At 50.6% G+C, this 17,077-nt stretch overlaps 1 protein-coding gene across 1 annotated transcript; it reads right to left on the reverse strand.

Moving 5' to 3' along the window:
• Positions 1-508: 508 nt before the first annotated feature.
• Bok (BCL2 family apoptosis regulator BOK) lies at positions 509-11,929 on the reverse strand. Its single transcript, XM_050125964.1, has 5 exons — positions 11,787-11,929; positions 10,985-11,236; positions 8,374-8,502; positions 1,939-2,102; positions 509-1,221 (listed from the first exon to the last, which is right to left on the reverse strand). The coding sequence occupies exons 2-5, from the start codon at positions 11,205-11,207 to the stop codon at positions 1,096-1,098; spliced, it is 642 nt and encodes a 213-aa protein (XP_049981921.1). The 5' UTR covers positions 11,208-11,236; positions 11,787-11,929; the 3' UTR covers positions 509-1,095.
• Positions 11,930-17,077: the final 5,148 nt, after the last annotated feature.

Raw genomic sequence — 17,077 nt, forward strand, 5'->3', positions numbered from 1 at the left:
TAGAGAAGATGAAGTCCCGGGTGAATGTCTATTGTTTGACACAGGCCCGGCCATGTCAAGGGCCCAATGCCTCTACCCGTGAGAAGGGAAAGCCTTCCTTTGGTCTGACTAAGTGTTGACAGTATATAGCTAGTATGAGTCTGTATGAATGATTGACAGCGTGTAAAAAAAACTAGCAACTGTAGCTTCCTCCTCCCTAGATGTTACTGCTTAAGATCGCACCGACAGACACCTAGCCAAGACTAGCTAACCCTTCCCTGTGCTGCACATAAGGAATATGCTGAGGTTTCAGGTAGTCACAGCTCCAGAGTGGGCCTGTCCTACCTGGGCCCAGCTTGCTTTCTTTGTCCCCTCACGGTCCCCAGTCGGGTCAAGTCCAAAGCTGCTCAGGACACAGCAGCTACATTCATGAATGTTAGACTTCATGAAGGACCGGCTTCCCAAGTCTGAGTTCTGTTTAGCAGTCCCATGAGGACAGACACAGAGAACGCAGAATAGGCTCTCACACTCCACTGGGTAAAACTTTATTGGGGTCCAGCTTAAGCAGACCACTTCATCCACAGGATCTCTGCAGACGAACGAACTACCTACACCCTGGTCTCTGCCACGAAGGACCCATTGTGGGTTAGGGACACCTTCTTCATCTAGAAATAGCCTAAGCAGCCACACAGGAGCCTTCTGCTCTGCCTTCAGGGACAGAAAGCATCCCTGGCTCCTGCATTAGCCAGAGTCACCTTCAGATCAGATGGACAGGACCTGCTTCCCACAAGGACCGAGGCCAGCTCGTGTCCTGGGAAGATCCCTCCCTGGGGTGAGGCCCTGAGCATCAAGTGAGTGTCCCCCAGTTCCTTTCTCCGGGGCTGGGTACTGACCCAAGAGAAGAGCTACAGAAGACACTGAAGCCAGCTCCAGACTCTGGGATGGCCTCCTCCACTCAGCCCTCCCAGAGACCGGGGTCCACAAGGAATGGGGTTTGGGACAGGCCCCGGGGGCCGGATGCTCCCAATCTGAGAGAGGAAGGTGCTTTGCAGGTGCTGCGGGCCCCGTGCATTGGGCCCAGGGGCTCTAGGAGTGGCCCCTGCCCTGGTGGGTAGCTCATCTCTCTGGCAGCAACAGGAAGAATGCAGCCTTCAGGAAGCGGCCAAAACTGCAGAGCGTGGCCACGAGCCAGTGGGAATGGAAGCCAGGGTCTGTGCTGACCACACACTTGAGGACATCAGTCTGGGAGAAAAAAAAATGGGATAGTTAGCCGGACCAGGCAACCCGAGGTCCCTAGTACCTTGCTCTAGAAAAATGTCTCATCAAATCACAAAGGTAATATACAAAGCTGTTTGAGAAAGGAGGATGTGGCCCATCTGGGCCTAAACTTGTTCAGGACACCTGAGAGTTAGAAGGGGAAAGGTCTCAAGCCAAACGTCCTTGCCTACTCATTTTATAGGCGAAAATGGGCTTCTGGACAGAGCCCATCCTCCGTGCCCAGTCCCCAAAAGTATCTTTGGTTTGGCCAACCATGTAGGCAGTCAGGCACGGAGACTAGGAGGGCCTGATCCTGACGCTCGCCCCTCTAGGTCTTGCTTCTTGAGAATGGGGAAAAGTGGGGCTCCCAAGAGTGAAGTGAAGTACTTTGGGCAGCACTGAAATCTCCCTGTGAGGGGGGCTTGGTTCTGTCTCTGAAAGACTACCTGTTGGCCTCTTTCTGCCAGGCGCCTTCTGGGGACAGCAAGGGGACCAGAGTTTAGGGTCTGGGATCATATCAGCACAGGCAGAGAGGGGCCAGCACCTGCCTGCATCCCAGAGCAACCCTGAGTCCTGAAGCCCTTGCCTTTGGCCCCCGCATTCGATCCCACTCCACTCTCTGTTCCTGCACTAACACTCCGGGGCTTACCACACCATCCCCACCCCACCGCACCCCACAGCCCCGCTGATTCTCAGGCTCACCCATCCACCACGCCTCCGAAGCCAGGTCGCCAGGGTCTTGCGAACAAACTCCCCCAGGCAGTCAACCAGGGCATGAACCATGGCAGGCTGAGCCTGCCGGACACAGTCCACTGCCAGCCCTGCAGCCACCGAGTACAGGGACACTACCTTGCCCCATGTGATGCCTAGAGAGAGAGAGAGAGAGAGTTGCTGATCAGACCCAGAGTGGTGTCCAGCCCCTAGGGTACCATGAAGAGCTGAGCTTCTCTAAGCCACTTTCCTGCCTGCCATCAGCCGGTGACTAATGATGACAATGGAGTCAGGGCCCTTGTGCAGGGCACCACTGCAACAGGGCGCTTGGCCAGATACATTAGTCGGCTTGACCACCGTCTCCAGCAAGTCAGGTTTTCCCTCTCGGGCTGTTCTCATGTAGATGCAGGCTCCCAGCCATACCTGCTGGAGCCTGGGAGACCAGCCTTACCCACATCTGAGAGAGGGGGCCACAGGAAAGCAGTGCAGCTCAGCACAGTGGGGTTGAGCTGACTCAGAACTGGGCAAGGAAAGCGGCAGACAAGGGTGTGTCCGACCCTGTTTTGTCTGCTGCTCTGAACCTTGACGCCAGGGCAGTAGGTCAGGGCCTATCCCAGGCTTGCTTTAGAAAAAAGCCACAGTCCACAGGAGGACGCCTCCCCAGACTGCTGACCTGCTGGGAGGCATAACAATAAATGAACAGCATTGTGAGGGGTTACACGCAGCACCTTAACAAACAGAAATGTAGGGGCTGGGGAGACAGCCCAGTAGTTAAAATATTTGCTAAGCAAGCCTGGAAACCAGAGTTCGGAGCCCTATAACTCATATAAACGTGGGGTGGGTATGCCAGCTCACCCTCCCCAATTCTAGTCTCCATAGACAGAGACAGGATCCTCGGGGCAAGCTGGTTAGCAAGCTTCACTGTATCAGCGAGCTCTGGGTATGTCTGAGAAACCCTGCCGCAGTGAATTAGAAGGCTAATGCCCACATCAACCTTGGGTCCCCGTATGCATGCACACGTATGTGCCTAGACACGCAAACATGCATACACACACGGAAGTGGAAAGAATACAGAAACTTTGTATGCTATCACTAGTACTGACAAAAAAAGAGTCGGGTCTTGGCATAATCGCAGCATTTCTGTGGCAGAGGCAGGGGAATCAGAAAGGAGTTCAGTCAAGGTCATCCTCAGCAGGCCTGGGTTACGTAAGTTCTTCTCTCCAAAGAGGGAGCTGGAAATATGGCTCCGTAGTTAAAGAGCACCTATTGGTCCTCCCAGAGTCAGACCTGGATACACGCGTACACATGCACACAGAGGTACAAACACATACACATAATTTAAAATGTTTTAAGTATATTATTTACATTTAAATATTAAAACATAAAATATTAGGCATTTATAAATACAAATATTAAAACTATAAATTATATAGTTGATATAAATATTTAAAATTATATTAAAATATAAAATATTAAAAATAGAATAAATCAGCCAGGCATGCTGGTGTGTGCCTTCAACCCAGCACTCAGGAGGCAGGGGCAGGCGATTTCTGAGTTAGAGGCCAGCCTGGTCTACAGAGCGAGTTCTGGGACAGCCAGAGACACTTTATCTCAAAAAACCTAAATAAATATATTAATTAATTAAAACAAATCTTTTAAAGAGGGGGTAGGTGAGGTAGTGTGCTCCTGTAATCTCAGTAGCAGGAAGCTGAGGCAAGAAGGTCTTGAGACTGAAGGAGCAAAAAAAAAAAAAAGCACAAATAACACATTAAGCTGCCCATTTCCCCATGTTAACAGCATAAGAGGATAAATTATAACAAGATGTTAAAAAGCTTTAGGGGCTGCGGAGACAGTAAGGTGTTTGCTATGCAAGCTCGAGGGTCAGATTTCAGATCCCCAGCCCCCATGTAAAAAGCCGGGCATGCCAGCATGATGGCCTGCACCCGTAGTCTTAGCACTGGCACCAGAGGGGGCAGGGATGACGGAGGTGGGAGGATCCTTAAGGCCAGCCAACCTGGTCATCAGTGACCTCCAGGTTCAGTAAGAGACTGTCTCAAAAAAGTAATAGGAAGAAGCTACGAAAAAAGATACTCATCCTTAACCTCTGACCTACACACAGGAGCGTCTGCACCTACAGGCTTGTACACGTACACACACACACACACACACACACACACACACACACGCGCACGCGCGTGAAGATGAGATGAGGGCTCAGCCACCTGCTGTTCTCAGCTCTGCTAGCAAAGGCAGTTGGAGAGCTTTTGCCTGAAAAGCTCACACAGCTAGCCACAGCTGGCCTGTGAGATGCTAAGTCGTGGCATTTTCAGACTATGACATCCCCCTCAACCCACCTTCACACAGCACTCGGAAGGACCTCTTACCAACGCGCCAGTCAGCACACAGATGTTCACCACCAAGGAAAAGCTAAATGCTCGTGGGCAAACTCCTGAGGTCCCGCAGCGGCACAGTTTTACAGCCAATTACCAGAGTGGTTCTGATGAATGCCACACACGGCAAGGGAAAGGAAGCAAACACAACAGGGCACAAATACTGTGCCAGTCCACCTGGAGGAAACCCAGAACAGGCACGCCCACAGAATCAAAAAAAAAAAAAAATTCATAGGGGTCTGGGGGCGAGGGACAGGGTGTTACTGCCGATAGGCAATATGTCCTCAGGATTGGGACAAACAACATTCTGAATGTGCTAAAAGCCACCAGATCTGACATTTAAAGTGACTAAATGTACAGTATATGAATGTTGTTAGCTCAAAAGGGAATGGGAGAGGGGGAGAACCCAACCCCCCTGAAATCAACAGTGCCACGCATCAGCTTCTAACTCTCCCATTGGAGTGACTTTCCGTCTCTTTCGAAATAAACCCAAGTCTGGAATCCAGCTGCGCTCCACTCTGGCATCCACAGGCACCCCTGGCACTCCTAGCGCACAGCCCTGGCTCTCTGCCTGCTGGGTATCCTAGGCCAGGGTCACCACTCAGGGTCAGTGACTGACAGGGCCTTGTGATCAGGCCCTGCAGTCAGTCACATTCTCACGGGGTTCCCTGCTGTTAGCTGTGACCTTGATGTGATGGTGAAGTCACGCGTCACCCACACAGTGCCCCGATCCACCATGAGAACCGAGGAGCTCGATGTCCTGTTAAACAGTGTGCTCCATAGGGCGATGATGTTCCCAGCAGAAGAGGCTGGGGAAGGTGGTGTCGAGGGGCACATCTTGGGGAGCGCCTGCTTCCCTTGGGCTCTCATATATTCATGATATAATTCTGGAACTTTTTTTGGTGTGGGGGGTAGACAGGGCTTCTCTGTGTCGCTTTAGAACCTGTCCTGGAACTCGCTCTTGTAGACCAGGCTGGCCTTGAACACCCAAAGATCTGCCTGCCTCTGCCTCCCAAGTGCTTGGATTTTTTATTTTTTATTTTTGGCAGGGGGTTGTTTTTTGAGACAAGGTCTCTCTATTATATACCTCTGGCTATCCTGGAACTTGTGCTGTAGACCAAGCTGTTCTCAAACTCAGAGATGCACCTGTCTCTGCCTCCAGAGGGCAAGGATTAAAGGCATGCACCACCACGGCCCGGCCCTGATTCATTTATTTTTTAATGTGTAAGGGTGGGTGTTCTGTCAGACTGTGAGTCTGTGCACCACATATATGCTATGCCCAAGGAGACCAGAAGAGGACTCAGATAGCCTAGAACTGGATAGAACTAACTTACAGCTCTGCTGAGAATTGAACTCAGATCCTCTGGAGGAGAACTAAGTGCTCTTAATCGCTGAGCCATCTCTCCAGCCCCCATAATTCCAGAACATCTTATCTCTCCAAAAGAAAGCCCATAGCCACTGGCCGTCATGCCCTGCTTCCCCATTGCCCCCTGGTGACTTCTAATCTGCTCTGTTATCGCCAGCACTCTGCACGTTTCTCAAATGGAATTTGTGTGTGACACATTTAAGGTTCCACACTCCTCTTCATGGTTGACCAATATCCCACATCCACTGTCAATTCATGTACGAGTGGATAGTCACGACTTTTGCCTGTGTAACTGATGCTACTGGAAACACACACAGGCAAGCTTCTCTGCAGACAAGTGTTTTCTTCTGTTAGGTTTACATCTAGTAGTAGATTTGGTGGGTCACATGGAAACACCATGCTTCACCATTTGAGAACCTGCCAGGCTGTTTTCTGAAGTGTGTCCCACCAGCTATTAGAGTCAAGGCTGAGTTCCCCACATCCTCATCAGCGCTATGGTGGTACGGCCGTCCTGGTAAGGATGATGCCATTCTGGCGCATGCAATGATGCTGATCATCACGTGTGTGTGTTTGTCAAGCCTGCTGGTACTTCCTGACCTCCAGTGAGATGTGACCGACCACCCTGCATTCCCATGGCTTCTCTTCCCCCCACCTTCTCCCCCCAGCTTGGAGACAGACACTCAAGCAGCCACCCGTGGTTGGCGTCAGCTGGAAAGGGCTCTGTCTCCCACAGGGGATCTCCCAGAGCTGCCATGCTCAAGGTGGATTTGCACCAAGAAGGGATGGTGGATAGGGGTTAAGGTTACTCTGGCCTCTTCCCAGTTCACACTCACTACCACCCCCAAAGCCCCAGTCCCTTTCTCCTGCTCACTCCTGCCACTCACAGAGGTCCAGTCTCTCCTGGGTTCACTGAAGCCATCCGCGGGCTAGATCTGCAGCCTCAGAAGCAAAGCTCCTTATAAATCTAGCAATCCCTGGCTCGTAAACCAGCCTGCTTGACAGCTTAGAGACAGACGCCCAGGCAAGCAACCCATGGCTGGCGTCAGTTGCAAAGCTCCAGAGAGGGTGATCCTCCACCCAAAACTCATGGCTGCTGGCTTCTTTCCTGAGCCCTCCCCACTATCGCTCCCACCAGGTACCTGCAGGTTACCTTCAAAGAAAGGGACAGGAATTAGCCCGTTAACTCCTGGTACAGTTTCTCCCCTAGCCCATCCATGTCACAGCCTTTCCCCCCTCTCCCACTGCATCACCCACACATTCACTTTCTTCCCACAGCCCACCCCCCTGACCCCACATTTTTCGGTCCAGAAGCCACACTGGCTGACCCTGGCCTCGCCACTGCTAGGGAAAAGATCTGACGTAAATGACACATGTGGACCACAAGGTGTCTAGCAGGGCTCTAAGGGGAAAGCATGGCACAGGAAGGTGTGGAGAGAGAAGTCTTGCAGCCTACGGTAAACCCGGGCCAGGGTACAAAAGGCAAGCAGCAATAGTGGAACTTGAGGCAGAGAGGGAGGAGGCTGCAGGAGCTAAGAATTGGCCTTGCCTATCACTCACTTCTGGAGCAGACATGGAAGGCCCTGGGAAAGCCCCAGGTGAGTTTGGTCACAGTCATCCAGATAAGTGTGTCCCTGATCTCCTAAAGCGCCCCACAACCAGGCACACTCAGAGACTCTTCGGAATACCCATCTTTTAAAATACCCCATGTGGATCTAGCTGTGGAAATTCAAGTACCATGGTCACCAAAACCCAGTATATGCAGAGGGCCACTGCCCTGCAGGGTACCACCACCGCAACCAATGCTGGACCATTATCAAACGGCAGGCAGGCCTGTGTCAACAGCCCTCAGGATGGCCAGCACCAGTAATTATCGAGAAATCTCGATAATAATAAAGATACTCATAAACAAAGACCACCCAGCCACTACTGTTAACCAAGTAGCACAACCATGTATCACTGCTACTCCTGTGCCGCCTTCTCCCGTTAGTCCAGTCTCATCCCTTTCATAAACCACCCTTCACTTATTAAATTCCACTACCACCTCAACCTATTACATATATAACTCATAAGCCCACCACAAAAACTCCCAGCCCCACCCAATTAGACCCTCAAGTTTCAGGATATTCAATTTCAAGGCACCTAGAGTCAAGCCTGAGACTTGAATTCAATCTCACAAACTCCCCAAAGTGCCCTCTGACCTGAACATATGTGCCGTGGTTCAGTGCACACACACACACACACACACACACACACACACGTGCACACATACACACCAAATAAAAACATAATAAACAGCTGGGGATGGTGATGCCACCTGTAATCCCAGCACTCAGGAGGCAGAGGGAGGATCTCTGAGTTCGAGACCAGCACGGTCTACATAATTCTAGGACAGCAAGGGCTACACAAAGAAGCCCTTTCTCAAGAAAACCAAAATTAAGAAGAAAAAAGAAAGTGGCCAGCAGCACCGCACGCTGCCTTCTGAGCCAGCTCTTGCTGGACTGGGCTGTGACATAGTTCAGCACAGCCTAGAGGGCCAGGAGGCTGGCAGTATGCTAGCAGTGACTTGGAACCCGCAGGACTGTGTCAGAGGATCCCAAGGGTTTTCTATCTTTGTAAGCCTGCCTGACCCACACATGTTGAGCCTCCTCTCCCAAACAGGCCAGACCTTACCTGCTGAGAAGATGTGGCCTGCCACAGCAAGGAAGGCGTCCGTCACCACAGGCTCAGACTGTAGAGAGATGTGCAGCTGCCGGGCCACGTTTCGGTACACACTGGGGCGAATCTGCTCCAGCTCATCCCCTGCATGGGCACACAGGGGCTCAGGTCCTCTCACGCCATAGCCCTGTGGCTAGCACTGACCACGACTCAATCCTGCCCTTGATCCACCCGACCTCACTTGACCTGCGGGCTCACACCTTTCTCTCCACTCGGCCCTGATACTCCATTCTGTCTGTTTGACACCCACCCACCCCTTCACCTTATCTTACTTCATTTGACTCTCCCAACCTTGGCCCCACGAACAAAGAGACTAAAGGAGGTCGTGGAACCTCCAGCTCCTAAAAGCAAGCTGGCTGGGCCAGTGGGGCAGGAATCCTGCAGTGGTGCATGGGCAGTGCCTACCCAGTCAGTGACTCACAGCAGGCAGGCAGGCAGGCAGAACCCAACATGGAGAGAGGCTCGGCTAGAATATGTAGTCACCGCCTGCTGCCTCGTAGGACTGTCCTGGCTGAAGCACTAGCATCACTAGTGATGGCTCAGTGAACTGACTTGGGCTGAGCCAAGGCTCTGGGACAATGGTACCACCCACATGCCAACATGGGCTCCTGGTGCCAAATGGGTGTGCTTTTATATGCTCCTACATCAGTGCAGCTGGGCCAAAGAGGATGCCTGCCACCGTCCCACCTGCCCCCCCCCCCCCGGGCTGCAGTGCCCTTGGCAGCGTCATGCATGCACAGGGAAAGATGGTGCCGGGAATTCCACACGGCCTCTGATTGGGTGCCCCTGGTCCAGCCACTTCCCCAGCCAAAGCAAACAGGGAAATGCTGCTGCCGCCTGGCCTGTCCCAGCGATAAGGGCACCCACGTCATCCCCGAGGCCAGCTGTGCTCTATCTAATTAATTAAGATCTGGAACGGGTGCAGAATCAGGAGGAGGAGGGCCAGGGGATGAAGAGATGGCATGGAAATTCCCAAGGCTGGCCTGGGTATTGCCAAGGATTAAAATCCTGGGGGCCTCTGGAGACTGACCCCAGGGAGATTGCAGAGGGACACAAGCTGGGCTGCTTCCTGTCTGTGGCTGGGGTCATGCTTGGTGGGGGGGGGCAGGAAGCTATCACTGAGCTTAGAAAAAAATCATCCTGAATAGTCATGGCAGCACCAAACATAACCTGAACAAGCACACATGGGGATGAAAGTGCTCTTCCTCCAGGAATCCCCTTAGCTGTCTAGAAGGGTCTGAACCCCAGAGTGTAGGAACGATAGGCCTGAGTGATGGAGAAAGGCCTTAAAGTTATCCAGTACTCAGAGGGCTAGCTGAGCACACGGCTTTGACCTGTTCCTTTCTACAGGCCAGTGTTCAGTCCCCCCAGGACCTGCCAAAAGGGCTGAGAGGACAGACGTTGACTGGGTCAGACCCAAGGCAAGACTTCCCTTCCTCCCTGCCACCCAGTGCCCTAGGGACTCTCAGGAGGTCACTGTGTCATTTCTCCAGCAGCAGCTCCCGGTCTTCTTCTCTGATGAATTTGCTTAGCCAAACCCTTTCACTCATCCCCCACACAGAGATAGCTCCCTCTGTCCATGCACAGCCCTCCTTCCTGGGTGCCCAACTCAGATGGCATGAACTCTACCTCTTGGGCAGACCAGGTCTACACAGCCCTGTTCCTTGAGGCCATCGCAGCACAGAGATGCAGGGCCTATATAAGATAGTATGTGTGCATAACTCATCTCACAGGAAGCCAGCTCATCCATGGCTCCCTCCAACCAGGAGAGTGCACACCAGCTCTCCCTGACAACCACTCACCTATTTATGTGATCTCTGCTATTCACCTCCCATTCCCTTGGACGGCCCCAGGACAACGCCAGGCCCCAGTCCGGCTGTGATAAGGTGAACTGTCCACCTTCCAAAAGAAAGGTTTGCCTATCCTTCCCCGTCACGTGTCCAGGCCTTAGAGGAGCTAAGGAGAGTCACTGAGCTGTGTGTGACCCCTCCAAACAATGTCCCAGATGTCCTTTGAGAAGGCCCTGGCGGGGGGCCTTCCCATCAAGGGAAACAGCAAAGAGTGTCGGATCTCAGCCAATAACTGAAAGGCCTATTTTCCAAAACAAACATTGGGACATGTGGTCCCACAAAGGATTTTTTAGTCCAGCAGAGTACAAGGGTCACAATAAAGTTTAGCCGCTAAAATATTACTCTTCCAGAGCTTTCTGTGGTTTACGACAAGAATGTCTGTGATCTGGGCTAAGCAGACATGGGGGGTTAGGGGTGGGGGACCTGGCAAAGGAGCCAGCAAGCAGGCAAGCCTAGGGGAGAACAGAGGAGCACCAACCTGGGTGGCCTGTCCTGCACCCTCACCATTCCAGACAGATTTGGGCTCCCACGCATGCACGCCTCCTCTTTACCCCAGAGGGAGGGTGAGGCGCAGCCAAAGAGGGACTGAACATGTCTGGAGAAGGGAATGTCGTTGCAGAACAGATGTACTTAGTCCCCCGAATCACAACAGGCCCATCAACCAGTTATGGGAGCTAGGGGGGATGGGATTGTAGCTGCTGGTGTGCCACACTCACCCAAGCGCAGCAGCACGGTGCACACCTCCGCTAGGCGTCCTCCAGGGGCAGGAGAAGCACGCTCCGGTGCGCTCCAGGAGAGGCCGGCGCGCAAAAGCCGCGCGTGCACGTACTCCCGGCCTAGTGCCTTGGCCTGGGCCACCAGCTCCTTGTCTGTGGGCGAGCGATCAAAAGCGTCCATGATCTCCGCAGCGAAGACAGAAGAGCGCCGCAGCACCTCCATGGCCGAAGTGCAGGCGAGAGGAACCACACCTACGACAGACAAAGCACAGCCGGACGGCCTCCAGCCAAGCAGGGAAGGGACGCCCGCTACGCGAGGAGACCTGGAGGCACAGCGCGAGGCACAGCGGTCCCCACCGCGTGCGCCCCGGTCCAGTGCCGATCCAAAGCTCACAGAGGAGGTCGGCTGGCCGCCGCCCTCAAAAAGGGCCAGTTTCGGATGGCCTCTCGTTTTGCTCCCCAAGCCTTTTAAAACACAGTGCCACGTTCTTTTAGGTTCTAAATTAAATCACCGGCGGTGGTCAAGGGTTGGAAGCACAGCGAGAAAAATAGTGATAGGTTCTGTGGTCACAGTGCCCAGGTTCAAGGACCAGTTTGGGGGCGACGGAGGAAGCAGAGTAGCCTGGGCGACCAGGCGACAGGGGCTCCTCCGACCGGGAAATCAACTCCCAAGTAAGGCTCTAAACGGCGCGGCCATCCAGGCCAAGCACTTGTGCACCTCGCAGAGCGGGTGTTTGTTCCCGGTGTCGCCGTTCCCATGGTGCTACAGCCAGGGGACAGACGCCACGCCCGCCCGACTCACCTCTCTGGCCGCTTGGCGCGCGGGGCGGCAATGGAGTTCTGGTTTCAGGACCCGCTCGCCGCTGTCTCCGCGGGTCTAGACCATTCCATTCAAACCCGCGAGCGCGCCCCGCCCCAGCGCCCGCCCCGTCCACGCCCGGGCCGAAGCACAGGCTCCGCCGGTCTTCCCGCGCTCGCAGAAGTCCTGATCTCCAGAGGTGCGTGCGGGAGGCGTACCGCGGACTCCCCGCAGGCGAGTGGCCAAGCCTAGGGCTTCGCCTTCTAAGGAAACGGCATCCCCCGGGGGTGGAGCCGCAGCCCAGCTCTGCCCAACGCCTCCCCGGTTTAAGGAAGGCCAACACAAGTTCTCGGGATGCGCCGCCCGGGAACGCAGCCAGGCTGGAGCTGTCCCGACAGGCAGCGCGAAGAACATCCAGCTCTGACACCAACCCACTGGGGCGCACCGAGTTCCATTTTAGAATTGGCTGACTTACCCTTTCCTTAGTGCCTTGTAAGAGGTTCCTTAGAGATTCTGGGTTCTTGCAGTTCTAGGGGATCCAGTGCCCTCTTCTGACCTCGGAGGGCATCAGGCACACACGTGATGCACAGACATACATGCAGGCAAACATTCATACGCAAAACAAAACTAAAAATAAGTAAATCTTTACAAATAGATTCTGGATTCTTGACTTAATAGAAGCCTTTGTTTGGAGTGTGATGGAGATTTGGCTTTGTACTTGATTGAAGATGCTTCTCCCACTCCAGCCTGACTTTGCTTCTAGTGAATTGAGTGAGTTTTCTTATATGAAGCCCAATATATAATTTTTTGTAGTTGGTTATCTCTCATTAGGGTATTTTCCTTGGAGAGAAAAAGAGGAAGGGGAAGAGAGAGAGAGAGAGAGAGAGAGAGAGAGAGAGAGAGAGAGAGAGAGAGAGAGACTGAGACTGACTGACTGTCTGGAACTCTGTGTTGACCACTTGTTCAACTTGTAGGGATCTTCCTGACACTGATTCCCGAATACTGGTCCACAGATGTCATGACCCCACACTGAGCTTCTCTGGTCTATTTTTTTCAGAAACTTAGTTATTTTAGGATTCATATGTAGGCCTGTTATTCTTAAAAAAACGATTCCCGCGGTGGGTTGGCAGAGCCCGCCATGAGAAAGAGGCTACAGGAGGGCACGCTTCCTTGGCCCACGGTGGCGGCAGGTAACAGACACGTAAACACAGGAAATAGCCATAAGTATTTATTAAGGAAGGGGGAGAAAGAAAGGCAGAGAAAAGAGATAAAAGGAGAGAGGAGAGATAAAAGAAGAGAGAAGCAGAAAGAGAGAGGGGGGTCCCAAGATGGCGATGGGCAGGTCAGAGGTTATGGGAGTGGGCGTGGCTATGGCAGGGACCAAAAGAATAACAAGGCCTATGATGGATCACAAGCATTACTGGGGACGATGTGGTAGTTAATCTGAGCTCTTTGTTTCCATGTGAATTTCTAAGAAAGTCGGCATCATTTACTAGACTCTGGTCTTCATCTTTTGACCCAACTGTACAATCCCAAGGGCAGGATTTCCTCATTTAACTTATATGTATTACGAATACATACATGTGTCCATATAGGTGTTTTATCTGCATGTACATCTGCACACAAGAAGAGGGCATTAGATCCCATGGAACAAATGGTTGTGAGTGGGTGCTGGGAATTGAACTCAGCACCTCTGGAAGAACAGCCAGAGCTCTTAACTGCTGAGTCATCTCTCCAGCCTCCCCAATGGAAATATTTTCAAGCGAACAATGGTAAAAAAAAAAAAAAAGAAAAGAAAAAGAAAAGTATACATCAAATCTATGAGATGCAGCTAAAGCACTGCTTAAGGAAACTTCTGACTGAAATCATTTGGGAGAGAAAGAGGCGGGCAGAGAGAGGCTGAGCAAGGTGTGATGGCTCATGTCTCGGATCACAGACCTCCTGGTGGGGCAGGAGTTTCAGGAATTCAGTCATTCTCAGCCACATAGCAAATTTGAGACCATAAGGCTGTTGTGGAATACTATTTTACCTAGGCAAAGATGTGTTACATTTGTTTATGCTGCAGAATGCTACTTTAACTGTGTAAAGGTTTGTTACATTTGTTTCACCTTGTCTGCTTGAGGCACCTAATAAAAAGCTGAACCCCCAAAAGCTAGGTAGTAGAAGGCTAGGTGGGACTGGCTGGCAGAGAGAATAAACAGGAGGAGAAATGCAGGCTCAAAAAGAAAGAAAGAAGAGAAGGAGGAGGAGAGAATGAAGGAGGAAGAGAGGAAACTGCCCAGGGTCAGCCAGGCAGCCGCCAGCCAGTAGACACAGAGTAGGATTTACAGAAACAAAGGGTAAAAAAATCCCAAGGAAAAAGGTAGATAAAGAAAACAGGTTAATTTAAATTAGAAGAGCTAGCCAGAAACAAGCCTAAGCAAGTCAAACATTCAAAACTAATAATAATAAGTCTGTGTCATGATTTGGGAACTGGTTGGTGCCCCAAAAGAAAACCTGATACATAAGGCCCTAATTTTTTTTTAAAAAAAAGTAAATTGTTGGGGGCTGGAGAGATGGCTCAGCGGTTAAGAGCATTGCCTGCTCTTCCAAAGGTCCTGAGTTCAATTCCCAGCAACCACATGGTGGCTCACAGCCATCTGTAATGAGGTCTGGTGCCCTCTTCTGGTCTGCAGACATACACACAGACAGAATATTGTATACATAATAAATAAATAAATATTTAAAAATAAATAAATAAATTGTTTTAAAAATGGGCTGGTGGGAAGATGGCTTAGAAGATGGTGTTTGCCCCCAAACCTGACTGAGCTCAATATCTGGAACACGTAAGATAGAAGGAAAGAACCAATTCCCACATGCATGCCATGACATACGTATGCCCCACGTGAAAATAAACATGCATTTTTTAATAAAGTGCTGGGATTAATGAAACAAAAAAGGCAGGCATGGTGATGCACACCCTTAATCCCTTAATGTTAGGAACAAATCTATTTCTCTCTCTCTCTCTCTCTCTCTCTTTCTCTCTGAGTATGAAGTCAGCCTGGTCTGTATAAGGAGTTCCAGGCCAGCCAAGGCTTAAATCACTGTCTCAAAATAAAAAGAAAGAAAAGAGGGGTTGAGAATTTACGAAGATAGCTCAGCAAGTTAGGAGTGCTTGCAGTGCAATCATGAGGAGCTGAATTCAAAACCCGAGATCCTGGCACAAGCTCAGCACCTTCGTGCACGTGCCTGCTATCAGGAGCAAAAATGACGCAATCCTTGGGGTTTACAAGTTTCACTATGAAAGCCTGTCTTAGGGAATGAGGTAGAGAGAGTTAGAAAATGAAGGGGACTCTGCGGTGTCCAGGCAAGGAAGCAAACCGTGAAGAGAGTAAAGATTCTGTTTAGGTTGACTTTATCAACCTGGGTCAGATTTGGGGAGTCAGATTTCAGGAAGTTTATTCCCAACAAATTTTGTTTTGTTTTGTTTTGTTTTGTTTTTCTAGACAGGGTTTCTTTGTGTAGCTTCAGAGCCTGTCCTGGGACTTGCTGTCTGAGATCTGTGTCATTTGTTAGGCCGGGGCATATCAAGCTGGCTAGTAATCTGACTGATCCTTACAGCCAGGGGTTCCCCAAGCTCCCACATCCAGGAACAGAGGTGGCTAACAGCACAAATGACCTCTATGCTATCTGTGTGACCAAGACCATGCCAGGGCCCTCCCTAGGGCCTTAAACTAGTATAGAGAGCCTATCTCCAGAACTCATCTCGTTGGAAGAAAAAACACTGAGTTGAGCTTCAGTGTAATTATGCCTCCTGTGTACCATGGATTTTATCACACCAGGAAAATTTTGTCCAAATTATACTGTGTTTAAATTTGTTGGAAATAGGCCAGGCAGTGATGGTGCACTCCTTTAATCCAATCCCAGCACTCAGGAAGCAGAGGCAGGCAGATCTCTGTGAGTTCAAGGTCAGCCTGGTCCACAGAGTGAGTTCCAGGACTGGCACCAAAGCTACATAGAGAAACCCTGTTTCTCTCTCTCTCTTTTTTTTTTTTTTTTTTGGTTTTTTTGAGACAGGGTTTCTCTGTGGCTTTGGAGCCTGTACTGGAACTAGCTCTGTAGACCAGGCTGGTCTCGAACTCACAGAGATCCACCTGCCTCTGCCTCCCGAGTGCTGGGATTAAAGGCGTGCGCCACCATCGCCCGGTGAGAAACCCTGTTTCAAAACAAAACAAAACAAACAAAAACAAAAAAAGGTATATGATCAAATTATAGCAAGTTAAAAAAAAAACAAAATAATAAGTAAATAAATAGATGGACAAAAGAAAATAGTATATACAATTTCATAGTCATTTACATTTTAAATGTAACACAGTTTACCAAAACTGACTCTGGAAGAAAAGAAAATCTGAACAATCCAACACCAATTAATATATTTAGCTTGTAAGGGTATTCCCATTTTAGTTTCTTTTCTATTGTTGTGAAGAGACACCATGACCAAGGAAACCTAGAAAAGAAAGCATTTAATTGGGGGTTTGCTTACAGTCTCAGAGTGTGTGATCCATGACCATCATGGTGGGAAACAGGCAATAAGCAGGCAGGAATGGCCCTAGAGTAGTAGCTGAGGGGCAGAGAGAACCTGGCTTTTGAAACCTCAACACTCACCTCCAGTGAATCATCTTCTCCAACGGGACAACACACCTTCTAATCCTTCCCAAACCGCTCCACCTCCTGGAGACCAATCATTCAAGTGCATGAACCTTTGGGGGTCATTCTCATTCCAACTACCACACATATCAACATTCAAGTTTTGTACAGTTTGTTGAACTGAAGAAATATCAACAACCTTACATGGGTCTACCCAAAAATTTTAAAATGAGAAAATATTTCTCGAGCTGTTTTTTAATCTAGCCTTGATATCCAAACCTGTTAAGCACACTATAAAAAGGGTGGAAAAAGCACTGAGAGATGGCTCAGTAGTTAAGAGTTCATACTATTCTTGAGTTGGCCCAAGTCTGAGCAGCTCACAACTGCCTGAAACTCCAGGGGGATCCAATGCCTCTGACTTCCCAAGGTACCTGCTCTCATGGGCACATAACCCCACAAAGACACCCAGACACAAACACATATACGCAATTTAAAAATAATAAATAAAGGGTGGTGGTGGTGCACGCCTTTAATCCCAGCACTTGGGAGGCAGAGGCAGGCGGATCTCTGTGAGTTTGAGGCCAGCCTGGTCTACAAGAGCTAGTTCCAGGACAGGCTCCAAAGCCACAGAGAAACCCTGTCTCGAAAAACCAAAATAATTAATAATA

The sequence above is a fragment of the Alexandromys fortis genome, unplaced genomic scaffold (genome assembly GCF_014885135.2).
Source record: "Alexandromys fortis isolate MF-2015 unplaced genomic scaffold, M_Fortis_MF-2015_v1.1 scaffold_254, whole genome shotgun sequence".
Taxonomy (NCBI): Eukaryota; Metazoa; Chordata; class Mammalia; order Rodentia; family Cricetidae; genus Alexandromys; species Alexandromys fortis.